The sequence below is a fragment of the Ranitomeya variabilis genome, chromosome 5, assembly GCF_051348905.1.
Source record: "Ranitomeya variabilis isolate aRanVar5 chromosome 5, aRanVar5.hap1, whole genome shotgun sequence".
Taxonomy (NCBI): Eukaryota; Metazoa; Chordata; class Amphibia; order Anura; family Dendrobatidae; genus Ranitomeya; species Ranitomeya variabilis.
In genome coordinates this window covers 132,963,628-132,990,154 of record NC_135236.1, presented here as the reverse complement: position 1 = coordinate 132,990,154, position 26,527 = coordinate 132,963,628, and the positions used below count along the sequence as shown (strand labels likewise).

The 26,527-nt window shown below is 44.0% G+C and overlaps 1 protein-coding gene across 1 annotated transcript in view; it reads left to right on the top strand.

The window, feature by feature from the left end:
* Window positions 1-750: 750 nt before the first annotated feature.
* Window positions 751-26,527, top strand: part of PLEKHO2 (pleckstrin homology domain containing O2) — a 60,736-nt gene continuing 34,959 nt past the window's right edge. The window contains exon 1 of the mRNA XM_077263336.1: window positions 751-1,568. Coding sequence (XP_077119451.1) covers window positions 1,560-1,568 — 9 coding nt within the window. The 5' untranslated portion in view covers window positions 751-1,559. The remainder of the gene's footprint in view (window positions 1,569-26,527) is intronic.

Genomic DNA, 26,527 nt, shown 5'->3' with positions numbered 1-26,527 from the left:
TTTCAACTTCTATGTTTTTTTTGGTTGGCGCCTGTTCACACTAGCTTGGATGTGCTGGTCTTGTTCTCTATTTGTATTATATCTTGGTCTTGGTCATGGCTTTCAGTTAGCTCTATATTTCTCTTTGGTACTATTCACAAATGCCTATTTGACAGCCTGCTATATTTTTTATTGTCTCTGGATTCTCCTGTGAAACATTTACTCTCTACCATTGGTACAATATTTTTATTATATTTATTTGGTTTAAGTTTTTTCATGGGAGTTACCAGAAACAAACCCCAGCACCGTCCAGTACTCTTATCTGCATCTTTTTGCATGTTCTGTGGGTTTATCATTTGCACCTTGCACTTTATTTATGAGGACTCTATTCCATCAATATTGTAACCTCATGTATTTGCCTACTTTTATTGATTTATGCCTGATTTGCAAGGTCTTCCATAGACGCAACCTACTTATATACCATATTTGCTCAGTGTTTGCTTTTTCATTTCCTGTATGGTCTGTTTACATCTCCGATCTTTTAACTATTTGTATTTGCTTCAATAAAATAGTTTAGCATCAATATACTGTACATGTTTGGAGAACTTTTTTCCGGAATAGGTTTTTTTTAATAAATCCATACAATCTAGTCGAAAAAAAAACAGAGGAGAACACAAAGTGAAACAACGAGGGTGCACGGGAACACACGTACAGTATATGTGAATTTCATGCTGCGTTCATACATCTGTGTGAGTGCTTTCCTTTTTATTCCTTAGGTGTCATCCTAGTTGCTTCCAATTCTTTTCATCTGTTTTTTTTTTCACTGATGCAGGTAATCTGAACTTTTTTTTGAAGCATCAGTGCAAGGACTCGTTCAGATACGAACATTATACGGATGTGTGGCGTCAAAGTAAAAATCCGATAGCACACTGACCAATGTTATAGAATTGGTCAGTCCAGATAAGTTTTTCTCGTCAAACCAAGAGTTTATATGAAAACAAATTGCACTAAAAAATCATATCATCTGTATAGCGTGCAATTTTTACATATACATTGCTTTTAATAACCTGGGAAACTGTATTTGATCATGTACCTTTTAAAATATTGATGTATGAAATTGGATGTCACACAGAGGTAAAACACGGACACGCAGACAGCACATGGATGACAATATGGATGGTAATAAGTGGACAGTAAGTACAGATTGCCTCTCCAGGTACGGTTGTACCTGTAATTTGGCAGCAAGTCAGTCTTTTGAGCCGCCACGGTTTACGGCCGGGTTAGAGTTACTACATTGCTCTCTACTTTCAGTTCACTGACTCAACTTCATCTCAACCACCGGAAACCCAAGTTTTTTAAGGTTTGGTTAGCAGCAGAGAAAGAGGAATCGAGCAGAGCTGAGGGAGGAGAGCCCAGAGCTGGGGCTAAGAAGGTTCCTCTTGCTCAGCCTGTCAGGGCCTAAGGTCCAGCCTGGGTGGGTGGGGTGTGCGGAGAAGGGGGTGCATGGAGGACGACATCTGGCTTCCCTTCCTGTAGAGAGGTCCTAGGACTGGGCAGCGTATCCTGGGGACAGGCTCACCATGGAAGATGTAAGTTATCCACCAGCCTCTCTTATTAACCCCTTCTTCCACATCGTCACCTGCTTATCGAATCGTCGCTTACTTGAATATGGGCTTGTTAACCCTTTCCCTCCGCAGGGATGCAGTGATGCTGTAGCTGGGCATCTTCTGTTACTGAAGAGGAGTCCAAATGTCAGAAAGTAAACTTCATTACCACGTCACTCCCAGTGGCTATTAGTCTGAAATAAAGGGAACAGAGAATGACTAACATTACAGGCAGCAGACAAGCAGAACTGGGCGACTTTTTGGCAGTGTCATTTCGCTCCTCGTTATACTCGATACACGACTTCCTCCTCTCCGTAGATGTGAAACAGTTAAGTAGGTGTCTTCTTCTAGCGCTGGCACCGCAGATCCCTGGTTATAAAGATGCTGAGTACAAGCATTACGAGGGGCTGCCTGTGATCCCCCTCTGCTATCTGCCACATACCCCAGCTGGAAATCTCAGCCTTCCCTTAGAAATGCAGCGACAAGACGGGAAATACAAACCACAGTGAGGTCACATCATCATTACTAATATCCGTGCTGCTGGATGTTGAGAAACAGCAATGTAGGAAGAGGAGATAGAAACAAGCCGTCGTCCTAGATCTGTGGTGCTGGGAGACATCATGTCCTGTTCTCGTAATTTGGCTGCGCAGAAGGGGTTTCTCCACAGCAGCTGGGTGTCAAGCTGTCGGAGCTTCTCCGTGCTGGTCCCAGATTGTCCTCTGAATGCAGCAATGTTTTTCAGCTGATCAAAAGTTTCCATCTCCATCACTTTCACACAAGCATAGCAGAAAAGCAACGAAAGAATGTCAAATGACATACCCATTATGTCTGATAAGATTATTGTTATTGTAACTGTTATTTATATATTACGCCTTTCTTATATAGCGCCATTAATTCCCCAGCACTTTACAGACATCATCATCGCTGTCCCCATTCGGGCTCACAACCTAGATTCCCTATTAGCATAGAGTACCCAGAGGCAACCCACGCAAAAACAGGGAGAACATACAAACTCCTTGCAGATGATATTGTTTATTAGCCACAATAATAATACTAAAAATAATATAATATGTAATTGTATGTAAATAATAAACTCCATTTACAACCCAATGGTTGCATTAGTCTAATATTGTAATCTCTGTTTCTCAATTGCTGTAGGTCCGCAGGTTGGAAACCACTGGTCTAGATGAAGCCTAATGACAATAATTACATTTGTTTTATTACATTACCCCTGTAGAGGTGACCATTAGTTATATTTATTTATGGTCACTTATAGAGTAATCATCATATTTCGCAGCGCTTTACAGATATCATCACTGTCCCCACTGGAGCTCACAATCTAAATTTCCTATCAGTATGACTTTGCGTGGTTTTCCTCCAGGTACTCCAGTTTCCTCCTACACTCCAAACATGGAAATGTTGCCATTCATGGGATTTAAATGGAATCTGTCAGGAGGCTTTTGCTATGTAATCTAAGAACACCATGATGTAGGGGTTAAAACACAGAATTCAATGATGTGTCACCTGCCAAGCTGTGTGCTGTTGTTTACTTACACTAAAGGTTTTAACACTAGGAGATTATCACTGCCATGTCTAATGTGCATGTTAGTCCCACGCCCCGTCCTCTTGCCAATAGACAATGTACATAGAGAGCCTGCTGTGGGCGTGGTTAGCTGTGGTGTGGGCGGGGTTAGCTTTCTCAGCTCTGCTGTAGTGCTAGATCTAAAAACTCTGATTGTGTCACAACTGCTGCACCCAGTAAACTAAGTGATACATTGCTGGATTCAGGGTCTCTTTTCCTACACCATCCTGTTATAAAATGAGGTAGAAAAACCTGGTGACAGATTCCCTTTAAATCCAGGACTCCTGCTTTGCCAAGCAACAGTGCTGCTCCTTCTATAGCAATGTAGACTCTGCAACAAATCAGCAGAAAAATCTTCATGTACATGCAAGTCACATACTAGATTATACCTCGCTACGGATAAATTAGTCAAATCTGCAGAAATAATTGATATGAAGTGGATTCAAATAATTCACACTGCTGCATCGCAGATTAATTTACGCACAAAATTTTCTACAGAGTGTAGATCAGATTTGTTCAAATCACATCTACAAAACTGGTATTGTAATACACTGCAGATTTTCTGTTGGAAAATCTGTTTGCGAAATGTTCAACAAATGCTCTGTGTGCAGGTCTCTTATAGTTCACTTCAATTACCTGACTTGCAATACCGAAAATGGCCCATAGACAAGAGTGGTGCTGTTTCTGGACAGACAACGCTGTTCTTATGTATATTTAGTTATGAAAAAATGGATTCAGATTAGGATTGGGTTATCTAGTGTATGGAAATCAAACTGTAAGGACACCAAGTGGCAAAGTAACAAACAGGATTATTATCATATACAATATTTCTACATAATGAGTAAACATTGGTATTCATAGTTCTATGCTATAAATCTATTTGACAGTGCTTACTTTATTAATAACTTTCTAGAAATAACAGATAAACTGAACAAATAGAATTGTGGTAGGGAATTGGTCATGTGAATAAACGCTACTAACCTACAGATATAGGGTTAATCTGTAGCTTAGTAGCGTACTGATACTGTGTGGCGCTGGCACTGAGAGCCTCACGCTGACAGCCGGCTCATCATTAGGGCCGGTTGTCAATCAGTGCCGGGGGGCGCAGTTACAGCCGCCGCTCACTATACACAGAGCGGTGAATGAACCTGCGCCGTGCCACCCCGTGACTTAAAGGGAACCTGTCACCAGGTTTGGCCGATAAGAGATACGGCCATCACCTTTCAGGGATGATATACAACATTCTATAATGCTGTATATCTGCCCCCAACACAACCTGCAAGAGAGGAAAAACAACTTTTATTATACTCACCTGTGGGGCAGTCCGGTCCTATGGATGCCGCTCTTCTTGGTCCGGCGCCTCCCTTCTTCTTGTGATGCCGTCCTCCTTCTTGCTTCGCGTGGATTAAGCATCTCCCTGGCACCGCGCTCCTGTGCAAGCTCACTTCTACTGCAGGTCAAAGGCCCTGGCGCATGTGCACGGCAGTACTTTGCTCTGCCCTCGACAGGGTAGATAAGTACGCCTGCGCCGGAGCGCTGTGCCAAGGAGACTCTGTGGATGATGAAGGAACGCGTCATCCACACAAAGCAAGCAGGAGGATGGGGATCGTAAGAAGATGGGAGGCGCTGGACCAAGAGGAGCGACACCCATCGAACCGCCCGGCAGGTGAGTATAATAAAAGTTATTTTTCTTCTCTTGCAGGTTGGATTGGGGGGCAGATACACAGCATTATAGAATGCTGTAGATAAGCCCTGAAATGGGGTGGCCGTAACTCATATTGGCTAAACCTGGTGACAGGTTCACTTTAAAGAGCTAGTCTGCCAGGAGGAATAAAGTTAATTTCCCCCTGGCAGTGGGGTTCTCAGTGCCGCAGCCACGCAGTGTAAGAACACTATTAGAGTGCAGATTACCCATAGTGTTTTTTTTACATGACAGGATCTCTTTAAATGGTGAATTCTCCAGATGTCATCAATATATCATGATGTTATTTTGAAGCTTTTTTTCTGTAGCTTAGACACTCTACAAATACAGAGGAATCTTTATTGTCGGCAGCACATCACATGTTTACATAGAGAGATGTGCTGCCGATAACAATAATTGTCAGGCTTTGCATCTGTGTATTTAGGCTACAATATATGCCAAGAGCTTTTCCCAACATGTAGTGTAACGTCATCATAGGTGACGTGATAGCAATCACCAGACGGAGGCCCAAAGTGTGTTCTTCAGCCTCCTTCTGGCCGGTAGGTGCCGCATACCATTTCCTTACCGGTATAGTAAAATGCATGGGACTGCACTTTCCTGTACAGAGGGACACTGCAAAAAAACGTCTGCCATGCAGTATATTATATGTTTCCTTACAGCTGGTCCCTATACTGGACAGATGCCATCCACTGTCGGACGCACACCTCCTGAGTGTGGACCGAGACTTATGTCCGCATAAAAATCATTGAACCCGACAAACAAGTGTATTGCTTGTTCTTTCTGTGATTGCCAGCCAGTTTAGATAGTTAGGAACGAGCATTTCTATGAATGCTCATTCGCTGATTATTGTCTCGTCTAAATCTGCCATAACTGAACAGAACAATAGATCAGAGTAACAAAATCAATCATGAAGGGGCTGCCCACAATTAGAAATACATGACTGCACCATTTAATTAATTGGAGTTGAGCTGCAATACCAGAGACCAGTGTTTTTAGAAGAATCATTTACAAACATTATAAAGCAAATATATCATCATCATTATTATTTTATAAAAAAACAGATAATGATACTTTGTTTTGTAATTTGTTTTATTTTATGAATGTACATTATTTCTTTTTGTTTTTCTGTGCATGATTATAGTGGTGGTCACTTTGCCTGTTGATAACATTAAGGCCGGGGTCACACTAGCTTTGAATACGGACGAGTGCTATGCCATACAACATCACATAGCACTCGGACCACTGATAATCTATGGGGCAGCTCCATCACTGTTTTCTTCTCAGGTGTATTCTACGTGCGAGTGAAATCACAGCATGCTGCAATTGTACGCGTATATCGCCCGAGTCTCGCCAATGCAAGTCTATGGGTGCGAGAAAAACTCGGACACCGCACGGATTATCAGTGTGACTTGCGAGAAATACGCAACCATTTTCCTCATTTTAGCCCCTTGAGCCATTAAATTAAATGAGGATAAGCAGTGAAAAATGTAAAGCCATACACATGTCATACGGATACATAGATATGAGGAAAATCATCGCATTCTAAGCGCATTACACGCTGATGACCACATGGAGAACATTTGTGCGACTCTCGGCCGAGAGAATCGGACTGATTTTTCATGTGTTAAGTGTGACTCCAGCCTTAGAGATATTCTTTACAGCAGCCACATGGACAATGAGAAGGGGGTGTCCAAGCAAGGAGTGGACAACTCCTTTAAAGCATTTTTACATTGCAGCACCTTTTTCACACCTGGAAAAAACTTTTGCATAGTACTGTAGGTCATGAACAGATGACCCAGGGTCCTGTAAGAGTCACTGCGCCCTTTGTAGCATGTACCAAGTATAGACTGTGTAAAATAAATATCCTTGTCACGTGCAGCCTCCCACCCCCTGTGCGCCCGCCCGCTGGCATTAAAATACTCACCCAGCTCCCTTGATGCTTCCTCTCAGCGCCGCAGCTTGTCCTGTATGAGCGGTCACGTGGTGCCGCTCATTACAGGGATGAATATGCGGCTCCACCTCCCATAGGGGTGGAGCCGCATATTCATCACTGAAATGAGCGGTACCACGTGACTGCTCATACAGGACAAGCTGGGGCGTCACACGGCTGCCGCATGTGTGCCACACTGATGTGCCACGTGAGCTCACGGACACGGATAACTCCGGTACCGATTTTTCCGGTACCGGAATTATCTGGACGTGTGAGACTGGCCTTTCTGTGTGAACACGCCACATACAGACTATTTGTTTGCACAGGTGCACCAAGTGGCCAATTCCTGATTGTAAGGTCGCTGCCTTATCGGTATTATTGCACCTGTGTATCTGCCATCTTAACTTGGGTCCGCTGTACCTTGGTTAGTGCAATTGTTTGGAGGCCTTGGACGGGTGGGTATCTCTGCCTGTGTGCTGGTGTTTTTTTACTACACAGGCCTCCTGCAACCAACTCTGGATGGAGCCCCCCTAAATACCCTGACCCTCCGCCCAGCCTCCCTTAGTCACTTAGAGAGCAGACGTGAACACATAAACTGCTGCAGCGTGAGCATAATTCGGCATTCTTTACACACCCACAAAACATGCAATGCAATGCTAGAAATAAACAACTAATTAACACACATATATCACTGCACTGAACATAAGTCCATTTGTGAGCTGGAAACTCACAAATCTCACAGGTCAATATCTTCCCCCTGGCAGCGCTGTGGTCCAGCATCAAGATACAATGGCACGTAGAAACAAACAGTGCAACAACAACAACAGCCAAACTGGCAAGAGTTCTACTCACTTGAAAAACGACAAGTAGCTGGCACTGGCATGACCGAACTGGGTGCCAGAGGTCCTTTTTCTATAAATTGACCCTGCATGAATTTGCGTATATGTCCAACATAGATGTAATGCTTCCATACACGTGAGATAGAGCGAGACAGTGACTGCAGCCTGATACTTTCAGGTCTACTGGAGCTTAAAGTTTTTGGGTATGTGCACACGGCCCCTTTTAGATGCTGCTGTACCCACAGTGTTTTTGCAGCAGTAGATCATTCAGGAAAATGCCAGTGATGTTTATACTCAACACCTTAACGACCAGAGGTATTTTTGGTTTTGCATTTTAATTTTTTGATCCCCTTATTCCCAGAGCCATAACTTTTTTATTTTTTGGTCAAGATGGCCATGTGAGGGCCAAACATTTCTAGGTTCTTTTTTATCTAAGTGGTCAAAAAAAATGCCAAAGTTTGTTAAAAAAAAAAAAAAAAAAAAAAAATGGCGCCATTTTCTGATACCCGTAGCGTCTCCATTTTTCGTGACCTCGGGTCGGTTGAGGGCTTATTTTTTGTGTGCCAAGCTGACGTTTTTTAAGGATACCATGTTGGTGCAGATACAATCTTTTGATCGCCCGTTATTGCATTTTAATGCAATGTTGCGACGACAAAAAAAAGTAATTCTGGCGTTTTGACCTTTTTTCTCTTCACGCCGTTTAGCAATTCGGTTAATTCTTTTTTTATATTGATAGATCGGGTGATTCTGAATATGGTGATACCAAATATGTGTATATTTGTTTTTTTATTGTTTTATTTTGAACGGGGCGAAAGGGGGGTGATTTGAACTTTTATATTTTCTTAACTTTTTAAATATTTTTAAAAACTTTTTTTTTTTTTACTTTCGGCATGCTTCAATAGTCTCCATGTTAGAGTTTGACAGCGGCATTTAACTAGTTAACAGCGGCGGGTGGATCGCGATTCCACCCGCGGCTGTTAGAGGCCCATGTCAGCTGTTCAAAACTGTGCACATCACTGATTGACTACTTCTTGTGTACATTGTGCATAGGCAGACAACTGCCAATTAGTGGTGGTGGCGGGGTTACACAGTGCAAATGCATATGGAGAACTACAGGGCCGGCGCTGTTCCAGGAGTGTTGCTCTTCCGGGGCTTACGTGACATTATTATGTCACATGAGCCCTGCGCCAAATCAATGCTGACTATACTGTCCCCGCCTTTGGATGTATCACCCACAGGAAGTCAGGGCTATGGCTGCTCTCTGATTTCCTTTTGATGTTCGATACGTCCAAAGATGGGGACATTACCGCAGGCAGTAATTGGGCGCTGGGCTCATGTGACATAACAACCTCACGTGAGCCCTGGTAGAGCAAGTGCCTACACCGCTGGAACAGTGCCGGCATGGGTGGTGAGTATAAGTGTTTTTATTGGGGGGCAAACACTCAGATTAAGGCCGGGATCACACATATGTGAGATATGGCTGAGTCTCGCAGGTGAAAACCCTCCTCTGGCATCGGCACTCTGGAGCGGAGCGTGCGGCTCCATGTATTGCTGTGTGGCTGCACGCTCCGCTCCGGAGTGCCGGTGCCAGAGGAGGGTTTTCACCTGCGAGACTCGGCCGTGATCCCGGCCTTAGAAGATGTTGTCTTAGTAGTGGACAACCCCTTTATTTTATCTTTCAACTGCCAGTAAGGCCTGTATATTCAAATCCAGATCTGCTTTTCTGTGTGAAGCTACTCACAAAAGTCACCATCTGGAAGCCTGCTCTTCACAGCTGTCTGCTATACCTGGTGCTAATGTGGTGGACAACTGTGAGCCACACATCATGGATCCGCAAGTCACATGCGGCTTCCAAGCTATAGGTTGGGGAACCCTTCTTCTGGTTTTCAAAAACACTTGTTGGGAGATGATGGAAAAGGCTACAAAGGAGGCATTGTCCAATCACAAAGCTGAAAAAAAATTTCAGGAAACTAAAACCTTCTCAAAAAAACTACCCAAAGAAGGATTTTCCTGAAGCAGCTTCCAAAAGAAAACTTGTGATTTTTGACTGCCTGAGTGTAAACATTCCCTAAAGACCCCATTTATATTTGACTAATGGTTGACAAGCTGCCGATATCGACATGTTTAATGTGTAGGACAACTCCAGACAATTGAGAGTCAAGGATCCAGCGTGTCTGCTTTTGGACTACAGATCCTTTGGCTTTCCCACAGATAAGCTGCCACCAGACGTGTCTGGCATTGACTTTCTGATAGAGAATATGGAAGATCTCAGCCGCCAATGCACTCCTGTGTATGGGAGAGCCGGACGAACCAATGTTCCACCAAGAGCCATCTGATGTGTATGGTGGGCTTAAAGGGAATCTGTCACCAGGTTTTTGCTGAGATAAGTATATTGTAGGGGCAGAGATCCTGATTCACTTACTGGGCTGCTTAGTGTTTTATCAGCAGGAGATTATTACTAGAGGACTGGGAAACCTGCTGCCAGGTAGTCCAACCATGTCTCACCTCTGATTCGCAGCTTTCTGTCTATGCACAGTGCACACAGAAAACTGCCAATCAGTGGTGTGGGCGGGGTTATACAAAGCTCAGCATTCAGAGCACTGGTAGGTCAGCAGCAGAGAAAACTGTGGTTTTATTATAACTGCAGCAAACCGCTCATCTCATCACTGGAATTAGGGTTCCTGCAGCTACATCATGCTGCTCTCAGATTACATAGCAAAAACCTGGTGACAGATTCCCTTTAAGGCTTCAAGCTCCCCAAGACCTGACAATGTCTTGGATTGTGTATTAAATCCGTTACTCAAGTTAATTAGCAAAGTTAACTTGTAGAAACAACCTTTTTACTTGTGTCTGTTTCCTTTTTACTTTCTGACACTTCTTAAAGCATGCCAGGCCCAAGACTTATTTCGTCACTGTTAAAGCCTAGTTCATGTTATTTCTTAGCATTTAGTAATTTCCTCTGCCCTTACTTAAGCAACATGTAAGAAGTCACTGGTGACTCAGCGAGCGGAACTGAGTTGTACTAGGACCACAACCCAACAGCAAAAATAGCACCCAGTGTAGCACCCAACTTCTACATGCATGCCATCTTTACATTTTATATGTACACACCCTACTCACAACACTGTAGGGGTATTTGGCTTTCCGGCGAAATATTGGTGTGAACTTTATGTGACCATCTCTAAACTTGTGGATCTCCGTGTCCAACTGTTCAATGTTTCAGTACTTTTTGCACAACTTGCTGTTCTCTAACAAGGAGCTCAATGGCAAAATTCACAACAGGCGTTTGATCCATGAATCGCCCAATACATTTCGGGTTTAATTAAAAAAAATTAGTATTGCAAAGTCCTCCTCATCATGCTGTTCACATTTTGGCTATGTTCACACTTTGCGGTTTTTGCTGCGGATCCGCAGCGGTTTTGACGCTGCGGATCCGGAGCAGTTTTCCATGCAGGGTACAGTACAATGTTACCCTATGGAAAACAAAAACCGCTGTGCCCACATTGAGGAAAATCTCGGAAAAAAACGCGCGGAATTGCTGCGGAAAAAAAGAAGGAGCGTGTCACTTCTTTCTGCGGATTCCGCAGCGGTTTTCAACATGCACCAATAGGAAAGTGCAGTTGAAAACCCGCAGAGGAATCCGCAGAAGAAACCGCAGGAAAATCCGCAGTGAAAACCGCAGCGGTTTTGCACTGCGGTTTTTCCAAATCCGCTGCGGAAAAATCCGCACCAAAATCCGCAAAGTGTGAACAAGCCCTTAGACATAATGAGACCAAGACGACTTATTGAAAATAGAGATAATCAAATACGAGGGGTAAGCTAGCAAAAAAGTATGTTTTATTATATTAAACATTAAACATATAAAAATCATCTAAAAAGAGTAATGTGGGATAAAAGAAGAGAAGCAGCTGATTGATCTGGGGATAGATGGAATAATAACCATATAAAAGGAAAGACATAAATGTCCCCTAATGTAGCAATGGTGGCAGTATATGCTTCCATACAGTACAGTCCTTTAGTTGTGAGTGAAAATTACCATATATTAGAGAAGACCTGTCACCAGGTTAAAAGTAGACACTTCTTGCTCTTATTTTATTTCTTCTGCTCTCGTGAGTATTCCATTTTTTTTTTAATTCCGCCATTAGATTCCAGAAATATGGGCCTTTTTATTTAGTTCTACTTTTTATGGTCTTTACCAAGGGAACGTGGCTCACAGGTTAATAATGCATTTCAGCCTAAAGATACGCCCCAGAGGACCCTGTGAGCGACACCCCCTTGTAACACCAGAAAAAATAGCACTAAATAAAAAGATTTAGGGTGGATTTAAAAACACAACAACAAACAGAAAAAAAAATGCTCCGGTGAGCAGTGGGAATAAAATAAGAGCAAAAACTGGCCACTTTACCTGGCGTCAGGTCCTCTTTAAATTTCATGTATCGTTACTCTTTCTGTGCTTTTAGCACACCCATGGCTCACGACACCAATTTGATGGCATGAATGTTTTGCTTGCTCTGTGACAAGTCATAATAAACAGGACCTAGATGATTAATAGAACCTCAGTAAAATCACAAGTCACTAAGTTTACTGGAACTGAGAATGAGAAACCAAAGTCACGATGCGGAAACAGTGGGAAATTATCAATGTAAGCATTGGCTCATCGTGGCCTTTGTGCACACACACTTTGGCTTCATATTCACATTAAGGCTCCTTCCACACAGTTTTGCAGTTTTTTTTCTTGCAAAATTGCCATAACTTGTATGTGTTGTTTACAAACACTTTTTCTAACTCTTCTTATGTACAAATGCGTTTGTGTTTTTTCCTTAAAAAAAAATCAAGAAACAAAAAAACATCATCTTACACTATGCTAGTGCCAAAACTGCTAGATTCTGCTGCACTTGGAAACAAAAAAAGGGACCCAAAAAGTAATAAAAATGTGAAAAACACCAGCACAAAAAAATCACAGTATTTCTGGCATATGTTATATTTTCTTATTGATTTAAGGCTCTATTAGTCTATTCGATGTTTCTGTCACAGAATCTGCAAAATATTTGGATAAAATAGTGCAACATGAGGTTCCTCTTGTGAAGAGTGACATGCCTAGCCTGCCTGTCTTTCTCACACATTCTTTTTGCTTTCCTTCCTCTCTCCATGGACTTCAATAGGCAGATTTATTCTGATCTGTTAGTTGGTTTACCAGTCCATTCTGTTTTGAGTAAGACTGATTTTTTGAAGAAGTGGATATAGAAGCAGATTTCTCTAATAGATACATAAAAAGGTTTCTAATATTTCTATAGACTATTGACTTTAGGACCTCAAAAACGGATACAAAGTACCCAAAACCACTCAAGGGAGCTATATCAAAAATAATCATTTTTATTCAAAGTTCAATACATCTAATAACAAAATAACATGAATCAAAAGGTAAAGACATGAGACATGCATGAGGAGACAATCAAAAGATTGCTTGATAAAGCACATCAGCGAAACGCGCGTCGGGGCGTCTGTGGTATCGTGGACGGGCATCATATACAACACTATGGGTAAACTATAAATTACATATGTATTTTGGTTGTCGCATTACTGTCCTAATGGATACTATGGTCCTTACTTCATGCAATTTATTAACAGTCTGACATCCTGGGCCTCATCTTGGACCCATTTACTCTATTATTTCCCTACCCTATAGCCTGTAATTATTCCATTCCACCACTCATTTTTTGATTGAGCATTTTCCTCTTTTGATGGTCTCCTCATGCATGTCTCATGTCTAGGGTCGGTCTGGGCCACCGGAGAACCAGAGGATTCTCTGGTGGGCCCAGGCCCTGACATCTGCTGGCATACAGGGCCAGCAGCTGCCTAGGGCCCCCGCTGCTCCAGGGTCCCCCAGCCAGTGGGGTATCGCTAAAAGTGGCACACCACGCAGCTGCTATGGGGGCCCCCGATACCAGCAAAGCAGCAGCGGGTGACAGGAAGCCCAAGCCTGTTCCCACTGCTAAAGTGGAACGAATATTCATGCTTCCCCATGCCCCCATGGACGTGGAGAGGAGTGACTTCATTTCACTTTAATAGTGGGCAGTGTTTGCCGCAGGCTGCAGCTAACACTGCCTGCCTGTCAGGGCCTGCAGACCAGGGCCCCCGCTCCCCCAGTGCCCCCCCAGCCCACGTGGCCACTATGGGGCCATGGGACAGTGCGCGCCGCATTGTAATGGACGCTCCCTCTCCCATCATTCCCCTCTGCCTCTGGCACACAGCGGGTGTACTATGATGTCACTTCATCGCATACCTGCTGTGTGCTAGGCCGACTGCAGCGCAGCTCCTCACACCGCTGACATCTGATAGCAGAGCCGCCGCCAGAATCAGCGTGGGAGCAAGGAGGAGAGGGCAGAATTATGTTTTTTTTTATATACAATATATATATATATATATATATATATATATATATATATATAGTATATCAACAGGGCAGCACGGTGGCTCAGTGGTTAGCTTTGCAGCGCTGGAGTCCTGGGTTCAAGTCCCACCAAGGACAACATCTGCAAGGAGTTTGTATGTTCTCCCCGTGGTTGCGTGGGTTTCCTCCGGATACTCCGGTTTCCTCCCACATTCCAAAGACATACTGATAGGAAAATTAGATTGTGAGCCCCATCGGGGACAGTGATGATAATGTGTGCAAACTGTAAAGCGCTGCGGAATATGTTAGCGCTATATAAAAATAAAGATTATTATTATTATCAGTGAGTCCTGGTTGTATGGGGGGAGCTGCATGATACCCTATGGGGGAGCTGCATGATACCCTATGGGGAGGGAGCTGCATCATACCCTATGGGGAGGGAGCTGCATCATACCCTATGGGGGGAGCTGCATGATACCCTATGAGGGGGATCTGCATCATACCCTATCGGGAGGGAGCTGCATCATACCCTATGGGGGAGCTGAATGATACCCTATGAGGGGGAGCTGCATGATACCCTATGGGGGAAGCTGCAGCATACCCTATGGGGGAAGCTGCAGCATACCCTATGGGGAGGGAGCTGCATGATACCCTATGGGGAGGGAGCTGCATGATACCCTATGGGGAGGGAGCTGCATGATACCCTATGGGGGGAGCTGCATCAAACCCTATGGGGGAGCTGCATGATACCCTATGTGGAGGAAGCTGCATGATACCCTATGGGGGAGCTGCATCATACCCTATGGGGAGGGAGCTGCAAAATACCCTATGGTCGGAGCTGCATCATACCCTATGGGGGGAGCTCTATGATACCCTATGGGCAGCTGCATGATACCCTATGGGGAGGGAGCTGCATGATACTCTATAGGGAGGAAGCTACATCATACCCTATGGGGGAGCTGCATGATACCATATGGGGGAGCTGCATCATACCCTATGGGGAGGGAGCTGCATGATACCCTATGGGGGAGCTGCATCATACCCTATGGGGAGGGAGCTGCATGATACCCTATGGGGGCAGCTGCATCATACCCTATGGGGGAGCTGCATCATATCCTATGGGGAGGGAGCTGCATGATACCCTATGGGGAGGGAGCTGCATGATACCTTGTGGTGGGGGGCAGCATGATACCCTATTGGAGGGGCAGCATGATACCCTTTGGAGGGGAGCAGCATGATACCCTATTGGAGGGGGCCCACGATACCCTATTGGAGGGGGGGCAGCATGATACCCTATGAGGGGGCTACATTATATTCTGTGAGGGGCTGCATTATATTCTATGGAGGGGCTGCATTATACCTTATGAGGGGGGCTGCATTATACTCTAAGGAGGCTACAATTTATTCTTTGTTGGGGCTGTATTATACTATTTGACATTATATTCTGTGGAGGGCTGCATTATACTTTGATGGGGGCTGCATTATATCCCATGGAGGGGCTGAATTATACCTAATGAGGGGGCTGCATTATGCCCTATGAGGGGGCTACATTATATTCTGTGGGAGGTTGCATTATACCTTATGAGGGGATTGCACTATTCTCTAAGGGGGCAACATTATACCCTATGGGTGGCTGCATTATACTCTGAGGCTGGTTGCATTATATTCTATGGGGGGCTACATTATATTCTATGGAGGGCTGCATTATATGCTATGAGGGGGCTACATTATATTCTTTATGAAGCCTGCATTATATTCTGTGAGGGGGCTACATTATACTATTTGAGGGGGCTACTTTATATACTATGAGGGGGATACATTGTACCCTATGAGGGGGCTACTTTATATTCTATGAGGCGGCTACCCCAACCCCTGCCACATAATTAAGACATGTACTACTTTATATTATACCCTGATATTAGCGCATTTTACCGCAAAATTGGTGGTCTTGTATTTATTTCTATGTTGCTACATAGTGGGCCCAAAAATGATTTTCTCTGGTGGGCCCAACGTGCTCCAGTCCGACGCTGCTCATGTCTTTACCTTTTGGTTCATGTTTTTTTGCTATTAGATGTATAGAACTTTGAATAAAAACTAGTATTTTGTATATACGGTACCTCCCTTGAGTGGTGTGTTTTGGATACTTTGTATCCATTTTTGAGGTCCTATAGTTATAACACACCCACATCTTTGACTATGATGGTAACAGTGTTATCCTTATATGAAGGTTCTTGATTGATTATTGATATGTTTATGGACATTGTTTTTGTTATACTATTGACTTTAGCAAAGTTTGTTGACATTACAGTGACCATTTAGGATTATTTGCTAACAATGCATAATCAACTTGTCACAAACTTTTTAATCAGATTACAATTTTTTCAGTTTTATTTTTGAGGGTCACTGATACACTGGATATTTTTATCTTTTCATGCATTCCTTGACCTGGTCAACCTACATTCACAGAACTCAGCGTTATGTTATCTATAATTGCAGAAATGTTGCAGAACACAAACTAAAAGGTTATTGTTACAGTTCCTCTTAACAAGTAGTGTAATTCTATAAATGGTCTTAGCATTCTCCAATAAAGGACATATAAGTCTACAGAAGTGAAAAACAAATTGGGAAGAAGTGGGAAAGTAAATAAAGAAGCAATTTTGTGTCCTCTGAGAAATAAGAGACATGAAAACACTCTGAAACATCTATATTTACTTTTACAAATTTTACAATTTCAGATTGTTGTTGATCTCAGATTGGAACTTAATTGTACCTCGTATCTGCAACGCTAGTCACTACTCATGGACAAGCCGTGAGGCTTGTGTAGCCAAGAGGTCTGGGGTCTGATACCCTGAAGGCTCGTCATATACAAAGGGTAAGGCAAAAGGCGTAGTCACGTCACAGTCCAGGGTCAGAAATCCAGGAAGGTAGAGGATCAAGACTATAGGGCAAGGTAAACGGATGGGCAAAAACAAAGTCCAAAGATTAAATACAGGAATACAGAGAACAGAGCAAGTGCACACCATTTGAGCTAAGCTACAACTTGCACTAATTGGAGGCAGAGAGCCAGCTAAATAGCCAGGTAATTACTGAAATATTAGAGACAATGAGGAAGCTCAAGCACACCCAGCCCTGAACGGACGGCTGAACTGTCACTCAACACACTGACAGCTCAGCACGTCCCAGCCTCTGATTGGAAGGCTGAACTGGCCATCACCATTCTGACAGCTCAGCATGCCCCCATCCTAGATTGCAAAGCTGAATTGTCACTCACTGCTTCCAGACTCACCGATAGGTGTAATCGTGACAGTATCCATTTATATTAGAATGGTGGTTTGATATCATTTGTACCAAACCAATATCTATATTTCAGGTCCTAGTGCTCTTTCTGATAGGTCTGTATTCATACTGTATCTGGGGTGGTGGGGGTAAAGGGTCACTCGAATCGAATCAGAAAAGCAGAACTCTACATTCAGATTGAGCTTGACCACAGCAGTAATAGCCATTTATGTAATCCACATGTGAATGTTACTATGCAATCTTAATAGATCTTTATTAAATTCAGGTTTCTGCAGGAACAGATAAAAAGTGTCAGGGGAATAGAGATGTGATCCTGCGCAATATTATTATTATTTATTTATATAGCACCATTGATTCCATGGTGCTGTACATAAGAAGGGGTTACATACAAATTACAGATATCACTTACAGTAAGCAAACTAACAATGACAGACTGATACAGAGGGGAGAGGACCCTGCCCTTGCAGGCTTACATTTTACAGGATGGTGGGGAAGGAGACAATAGGTTGAGGGTTGCAGGAGCTCGGGTGTTGGTGAGGCGGTAGCTCCGGTAGTGATGAGGAGGCATCGGGGTCAGTGCAGGCTGTAGGCTTTCCTGAAGAGGTGGGTTTTCAGGTTCCATCTGAAGGATCCGAATGTGGTTGATAGTCGGACGTGTTGGGGCAAACAATTCCAGAGGATGGGGGATATTCGGGAGAAGTCTTGAAGGCGGTTGGGTGAGGACCTAATAAGTGTGGAGGAGAGAAGGAGGTCTTGGGAGGACCAGAGATTATGTGAGGGAAGATATCGGGAGATTAGTTCAGAGATATATGGAGGAGACAGGTTATGGATGGCTTTGTAGGGCAGTATTAGTAATTTGAACTGGATATGCTGAGGGAATGGGAGCCAGTGAAGAGATTTGCAGAGGGGGGAAGCAGAGGAGTAGCGAGGAGAGAGATGAATTAGTCGGGCAGCAGAGTTAAGGATGGACTGGAGAGGTGCAAGGGTGATAGCAGGGAGGCCACAGAAAAGGATGTTGCAGTAGTCGAGGCGGGAGTTGATGAGGGCATGCACAAGCATTTTAGTAGATTGACGGTTGAGGAAAGGACGGATTCTGGAGACATTTTTGAGCTGGAGGTGACAGGAGGTGGAATAGAGCTTGGATGTGCGGTTTGAAGGACAGGGCAGAGTCAAGGGTTACTCCAAGGCAGCGGACTTCCGGTACGGGGGAAAGCGTGATGTCGTTAATTGCGATAGATAGGTCAGGTACGGAAGATCTATGAGATGGAGGAAAGATGATGAGTTCAGATTTGTCCACATTGAGTTTGAGGAAGCGAGAGGAGAAGAAGGAGGGTATGGCTGATGAAGGTGACGTTAGGGCCATAGTGGTAGAGTGTCATCAGCATAAAGGTAGTACTGGAATCCATGGGACTTTATGAGTTTCTCCAGGCCAAGTGTATAGATTGAGAAGAGTAGGGGTCCTAGAACAGAGCCTTGGGGGACTCCAACAGAGAGAGGGTGGGATGAGGAGGTAGTGTGGGAGTGGGAGACGCTGAATGTGCAGTTGGAAAGGTATGAGGAGATCCAGGATAGGGTGAGGTCTTTGATGCCAAAGGTGGAGAGGATCTGTAGTAGGAGGCAGTGGTCAACTGTGTTGAAAGCAGAGGACAGGTCTAGAAGGAGGAGTATAGAGTATAGTCCGTTAGCTTTGGCTGTAAGTAGGTCGTTAGTGATTTTGGTCAGGGCTGTCTCAGTTGAGTGATGGGGTGGAAACCAGATTGCAGATTGTCAAAGAGCAAGTTAGATGAGAGGTGGGAGGAAAGTTCAGCGTGGATGTGCTGCTCCAGGAGTTTGGAAGCGAATGGGAGCAGCGATATTGGGCGATAGCTGGACATAGCAGTTGGATCGAGGGTTGGCTTTTTACGGATAGGCGTGATAGGCTTCTCTTCACGTAAACTACAAGGCTACCGTGTCACATTGCAAAAAATCTCTGCTGCAGATTTGGTTACAAATCTGCAAGTGACATATGACAATTTTGTTGTGGATTTGGCTGTAGATTGTTCCCAGCTCCATTTACTAAGCAGTGAATATGGTGAAAACCACAATGGAATTCCGCATTAGGGCTGGTGGACACAACAGTTTAAGTCAGACAATTGCTCTCTGTGGTTTTGACAGATAGCACTCGTACCCATGTTATTCCATGGGGTCATGCACATGTCTGATTTTTTTCCATGGACCAGTCAGTAACATGTTCGATTTTGATCTGAGTGTCGGATTAAAATCAGCAATGCCAATCTACAAAACATTGGATGACATCCGAGTGCTGTCCGATTTTCACAGATTGATGTAATGGAGAAGGTGAAGACACTTTTTTCCTCTTCACCTCCAAGGAAAAAGGGACCTCATTCTGATCAAACTCTGAGTCTCATTAGCATAAATGGACCGATTTTTTGGAAGGAGAGAAAATATGACCCTACCCTAATAGTGAGCATGCTGTATATTTGAAATCCACACCATGCTTTTTCTTTCATGCAGATTTTCAGATGTGACTTGGATTAAAAAAAAATTAACACAGTTCACTTGTTTTGTACTGTAAATTGTTGTCATGTGGAATCTGCACTGCAAATCCATGACGTGTGAACTTGGTCTTGGTGTACAAGTGTCCAGTGTATAAAAATAACTGGTAATATATTTCACACTTATACCTATAAATGTATCTGTAGTTTCTCAGAACAGAAAATAGGTGAGATAAAGTTTAATCATTCACGGTGGGAGATATTAGAATGTATTAGTTTTTGTTACAAATTTCTGTCACAATCATACTAAATTCAGACAAAGTTATAAAAAAATTGTCCAATTTGCATCCAGAAGGACGATTTTTCATCCATATGTCATCTGCCGGGCCAGTTTTAGACAAAGTGGAGACCTGGGCAAAAGTGTAAAGTGGGGCCCCAAATGCTCACACATCACCATCACACAGAAACATTTCAGTTGTTTTTACATGCGCTGAGTTCAAGGCGGTAAATGACCATGATCGACAAAATTGAAGTCGTTCGATGCTTGTTTCCCGGCCTCTTTACACCGACTGAGGAATAATGCTGGGCACAGAACGATCACTAATAGATCAATCTGTCCCCATACATTACTATGTTATCAGCATATCTGCAGTTTACACCGGGCAATGTGCTGCCGAGAACAATGATTTCTGTTCCAGTATAAACAATCCAATCACTCAATGAATAGGCAGCATTTTGCTTGTTTAGTATAATGCACTCCATAGTCCTCCACATAGTATAATGCACCCCATAGTCCTCCATATAGTATAATGCACCCCATAGTCCTCCATATAGTATAATGCACCCCATAGTCCTCCATATAGTATAATGCACCCCATAGTCCTCCATATAGTATAATGCATCTCAGCAGTTACACTGCCCAGCACAGCATGGCACTCGATGAAGTTACCTCAGAGGGGCAATGATGGGAAAGGGAGCATCGTCTGACGCTCTCTCCTACATCATGGCTTTCAGCTGAATTGCCATCTATGATGCGGATAAAGTTGAATGCAGGGGTGACACTGGTGATGGGCCCCCAAGACTCACGGTCCCCATAGCAGCCATGTGGTATGCCGCTAGGGAACCCCTGTGGGAGCGGGGGCCCTAGGCAAATGCCTAGTTTGCCTGCCCCTAATGCTGGCCCTGGCCATCTGTATGCCATCTGTTTTACATATCAGCAGTGAGTAAAATTTATAAGGCCAAAAACAGTTTTATATGTTAATATTGGCAATGTATCTTTACTTATTGAATGCTATATGGTTGTTCTGCGTAAGATCCGTTTGTTTTTATTGCTCAACTATAGACTTGGATAGGTTAGTGTCATCCAACATACAGAAAAGACTGGTACTTACTGTAGTTTTTTCACAGGGATATTTTGTCCATGTAAAGTTAAAAAAAAGTTTATCTGAACAGCTCAATTGAATAACATTGGTTCCATGTCAGTTTTTTCCATGGACGCACTCAGACCAAAAATAGTCAAATGAACATAGCTTTAGAATTGAACATTTCCAACGCTTCCAGTAGCCTATCCTCAGCGAAAAGTGGCTCCAATTGAAACAATGCCTCCTCTCAGTGTGTCTTGGACACGGTGACTGACAACTCGGTCTGTCAATCTGGTGCAGTGGCGTGCTGGGCTGTTGGTGTTTTGATAGAACAGCTCAGCTGTATAATCTGAGTCTGGGAGGTGCTGCGCTCCGTACAGGTGTTGCCTGTTCTAGGTAGTTACCCAGCTACTTAGTTGAGTTGTCGGTCTCAGATCTCTGCCAGATTTAGCTTCTGCTCAGTGGGTTGCCTTGTATTTCTGTGCTCTTTTTATGGATCTTTTGCTGCCTGACCTTAGAACTGGTTCTGACTATTTGCCTAGCCCCTTTGCTCTGATCAGCTATCTTCCTGGCATTCCGACCCCGGACTGTGACCTGTCTTCGCTTTTGTCTTTCCCCTTTAATTTACTATGTACTCTCTTGGTATCTAACCCCAGAACGTTTGACTTCCCTGCCTTATGGCTTGTCTGTTAGTAGTGACTAGCGTCACATAGGCCTGTTGCTGAGTGGAGCCATTAATGTTGGCTGCACGGCCCATGTCTTTCTGAGACCTTCCTCCTCTTTGGCCTCTAGAACTTCTCTGCATCTGAGTCCCAAATACTATGCAACATAGGCTGCTAAGGGCAACATATGCTTCACAATAACCTGGCTATTCTACCTTTACTTTGATCAAAAAATATAAAACTAAACTTATTGTAAGCATGAATGTGTGTTCATTTGTTGTACTTGGATTTAATCCAGTTGGTGTATCAACTTCACTTTCAATTTACGTCCTGTCCCGGCCTATATTCTGACATATTGACCTCCCCTGGGAAAACCATTGCTACATTCCATGTGTAGATAACACTTTTCACTTTGGCCCATCTATGTATCCACTCCTTACTGCTATTTCTGGCTCTATCTCATTGTTTGTCGGACTTCCTCTGTGCGAATTTCCCTTTTTTCCTGCTACCTGGTAATTTCCCATCATCTTGTCAAACAAAACAGAATGAAACTCTTTAAATTGTAACCTATGATTTCAGTATTATCGCTGGTCTGTATAACAAGAGTGTATGCTTCAGAGGTCAAAGACATTCTGTAACAGCTGGAAACAACGGAGCTGATAAAACAGACAGACCCCCAATGGAGCACTGTACTTGAACATAACATCCAAGGTTATGAAGTAGTTTCCTTTTGTCTCCAATGTGCAACAATAGACTGCTTATTTAGATGCACAACTTTTTTTTTTTTTAAATCAGATAATTTTTGTTATTTTTATGGGTTACAGGAAGAGTAAAAAAAAATAATATAAGACATTAATACTGGCATAGTTAAAATTTAGTTCAAGACAATCAATCAATCTATATATATATATATATATATATGTGAATTGATCAACAATAAAGCATCAGGAATTGGTATTACTTTAAGGTACCTTCACACTCAGCAACTTTACAACGAGAACGACAACGATCCGTGACGTTGCAGCGTCCTGGATAGCGATCTCGTTGTGTTTGACACGCAGCAGCGATCTGGATCCCGCTGTGCCATCGCTGGTCGGAGCTAGAAGTCCAGAACTTTATTTGGTCGTCAGATCGGCGTGTATCGTCGTGTTTGACATCAAAAGCAATGATGCCAGCAATGTTTTACATGGAGCTAACGACCTGTGAGAACGATAAGTACGTCACCGTTACGTCACAGGATCGCTCCTGCATCCTTCTGGAGCTGCTGTGTTTGACATCTCTACAGCGATCGGCTCGTTGTCTATATCGCTGCAGCGTCGCTGAGTGTGACGGTACCTTTAGCCTTTGAGTAGAAACAGTATACAACCATCTAACCAAGAGCTGATTGTCATTGACTGTTCTGTCATGGGGTTCGAATTTCGATTCATTGGAGACTAGAAAGGATTGTTCCATTCTATCTCTTATTACTATATAGGAAAGCAAATCAGGATTATCCTACCAGAGTTCCCACATCAACTCATGTTTACGAATGGTGCACTGTGTTTTAGCTGCGGATTTCCAGCATTTTTTGTGCGGATTTCACCTGCGGTTTTACACCTGTGGATTCCTATTGAGGAGCAGGTGTAAAACGCTGCGGAATCCGCACAAAGAATTGACATGCTGCGGAAAATAAACCGCAGCGTTTCCGAGTGGTATTTTCCGCACCATGGGCACAGCGGATGTGGTTTTCCATAGGTTTACATGGTACTGTACAGTGCATGGAAAACTGCGGCAGATCCGCATCGTCAAATCCGCAACGTGTGCACATACCCTAAGTCCTCAACCTAACCTGCAAGGCAAGGTAAAAAGCTTTTATTATACTCACTTTGAGGCGGTCTTGTCCGAGGGTTGTCGCTGGTCTTGGTCCTCCTGAGCCTCCCTTCTTGTGATGTTGTCCTCTTTCTTGCTTCGTTTGGATGACGTGACCATCCGCCATCGACAGTCTCCCCCTGCGCAGGCGTACTTCTCTGCCCTGACAAGGCCAAAGAGCCCCGGCGCATGCGCACTACATGGAGAAGGATCTAAATCACCGGTATGGCTTGCAACCCCCTTAATTTCAAGTCCATTGTTCCCACAAATCTTAATTTTGAAGACTTGTTGTAATGGAGGAGGACATTTTTTTAAAATTGTCATGGCTTTTTAATTTGTGGCAATCTATTGACAATTTCTACATTTAGATCCTCCTCCATCAAATACTTTTACAGGTCAACAGATATTTTTTTTAAACTCTGATAGAATCTCGAATATCTGTTATTTAGCACAATAATCCAACCAACCGCCTTTCATGGTAAAATGTGAAGGCGATAACCACCGTACATTCACTCTGCAAAAGTGGGGGATATGCTGTGAAACTTTAAGTAAGGGTAGGTGGCAAAGTGTCATTAATGTTACATCACTTAAAGGGAATCAGTCAGCAGGTTTTTGCTACCTCATCTGAGAGCATTATAATGTGGGCAAAGAAAAGCTGAATCCAACAATGTGTCACTGAGTTTACTGGGTGCAGTGGTTCTGACACAGAGTGTTTAGATTTAGCAATGTAGCAGAGCTGAGAAAGCTAACCCCGCCCATACCAGGCTCTGTATGTACAGTGTCTATAGACAGTGAGCTGCTTATAACAGGAGGGGGCGGAGCTGGACAAGGAGGCACAAGCTGCTGTGTCCCACTAATGATAACCTCCTGGTGCTAAAACAATTATTACAGGTAAACAGAACCTCAGAGCTTGATAACAGGCATCACTGAAATCTGTGTTTTAACCCCTACCTCATACTGTCATCAGATTACATAGTAAAAACCTGTTGACAACGTATAACTTATTGCTTTACTCTTCTGTTTTTCCACTTTGCTCTTGAGGCTCTTGGGCGGAAAGAATAATGCACCACATTTGGGGGTCTTACCCATAAGTGTAACATTTTTGGTAGGCCACCCATGTCCAAAAATGCTGGTGGTTTGTCTGCTAGCAGACAAACCTGTGAATATGCCCAAATTAATGCAATCATAGGGGATGAAGTTGAGAGTTTTGAAAAAATTTGCTCTCTGCCCTGTTTATGTTCCCAATATACGGTACTATATCTCAGTTTGAGATAATTGATTTTGACTCAATGCAACTAAAGCTATGTTCACGTGGTGTTCTAGCACACATTCAGTGGCTCCGTCTGGGCTTGAGCCCGAAACCCGGCAAAACAAGATTCGCTGACGGGCCATTTACTGTAATGATGGAGACGGATTCACAGTGTTCTCTGCGGGAAATCATTTTCAGACCTATACACCTAGTTGAGGTGGGCAGCAAGACGTAGCCGACTACCTCAGTTCTAGGTTTTAGGAATGATACTATTTTATTTTTGACAACTCTCTGCAGTAGACCCTCCTTAGGCCGGAGTCACATTACCGAATAATACAGCCCAGTGCTGAGAGATAAAACATCATATAGCACTCGGCACAGTGTAACTCTATAGGGCAGCTCAGATCTGAGTTTATTTTCTCACGCCGATTCGGCATGCAAGAACAATGGCAGCATGCTGCTCACTCGCACCCACACAAGTCTATAGGTGCAAGTGAAGCATTGGACTGCACTCTGATGTCATCCGAGTGCAGTGTGATATACACCGACACCAGCAGCAGAGGAGATGGAGAAATTACTTTCTCCGTCTCCTAGGCAGTTTTGCTCCTATCTTGTCATGTGAGAGGATTGGAGCACAGTGCACTGACACTCCGCTCACTCCCGCAGCAGAGCAGGAGCCGAGGGTCATTAACATATCATATCCCATGCTCTCGCATCGGATGCCATACGGTGCTGTGACTCCCACCTTATGCCTTTACTGCTATCTGAAACATACATTTATGAGCTATACATTTATTATAATATTGGCTATATACTGTATCGCATCTTTAAAAAGAAATTTATACTTTTAGATTAAAAATATTCAAGATTTCAAAAGATTTGCAAGATATCAAAATACATAATCAAAAGATACATACAACACAAAACACACACATAATATATATATATCTATATATATAAGAGGCATCATGATTACTCGCTAATCCCGCCCCCTGCACAGTAGCTCCGCCTCCCACCACATCACCACACACAATCCCGCCCCCCACCTCATTACCGCACACAATCCCGCCCCCCACCCCATCACCGCACACAATCCCGCCCTCCCACCCCATCACCGCACACAATCCCGCCCTCCCACCCCATCACCGCACACAATCCCGCCCTCCCACCTCATCACCGCACACAATCCCGCCCTCCCACCCCATCACCGCACACAATCCCGCCCTCCCACCCCATCACCGCACACAATCCCGCCCTCCCACCCCATCACCGCACACAATCCCGCCCTCCCACCCCATCACCGCACACAATCCCGCCCTCCCACCCCATCACCGCACACAATCCCGCCCTCCCACCTCATCACCGCACACAATCCCGCCCTCCCACCTCATCACCGCACACAATCCCGCCCTCCCACCCCATCACCGCACACAATCCCGCCCTCCCACCCCATCACCGCACACAATCCCGCCCTCCCACCCCATCACCGCACACAATCCCGCCCTCCCACCCCATCACCGCACACAATCCCGCCCCCCAACCCATCACCGCACACAATCCCGCCCCCCAACCCATCACCGCACACAAT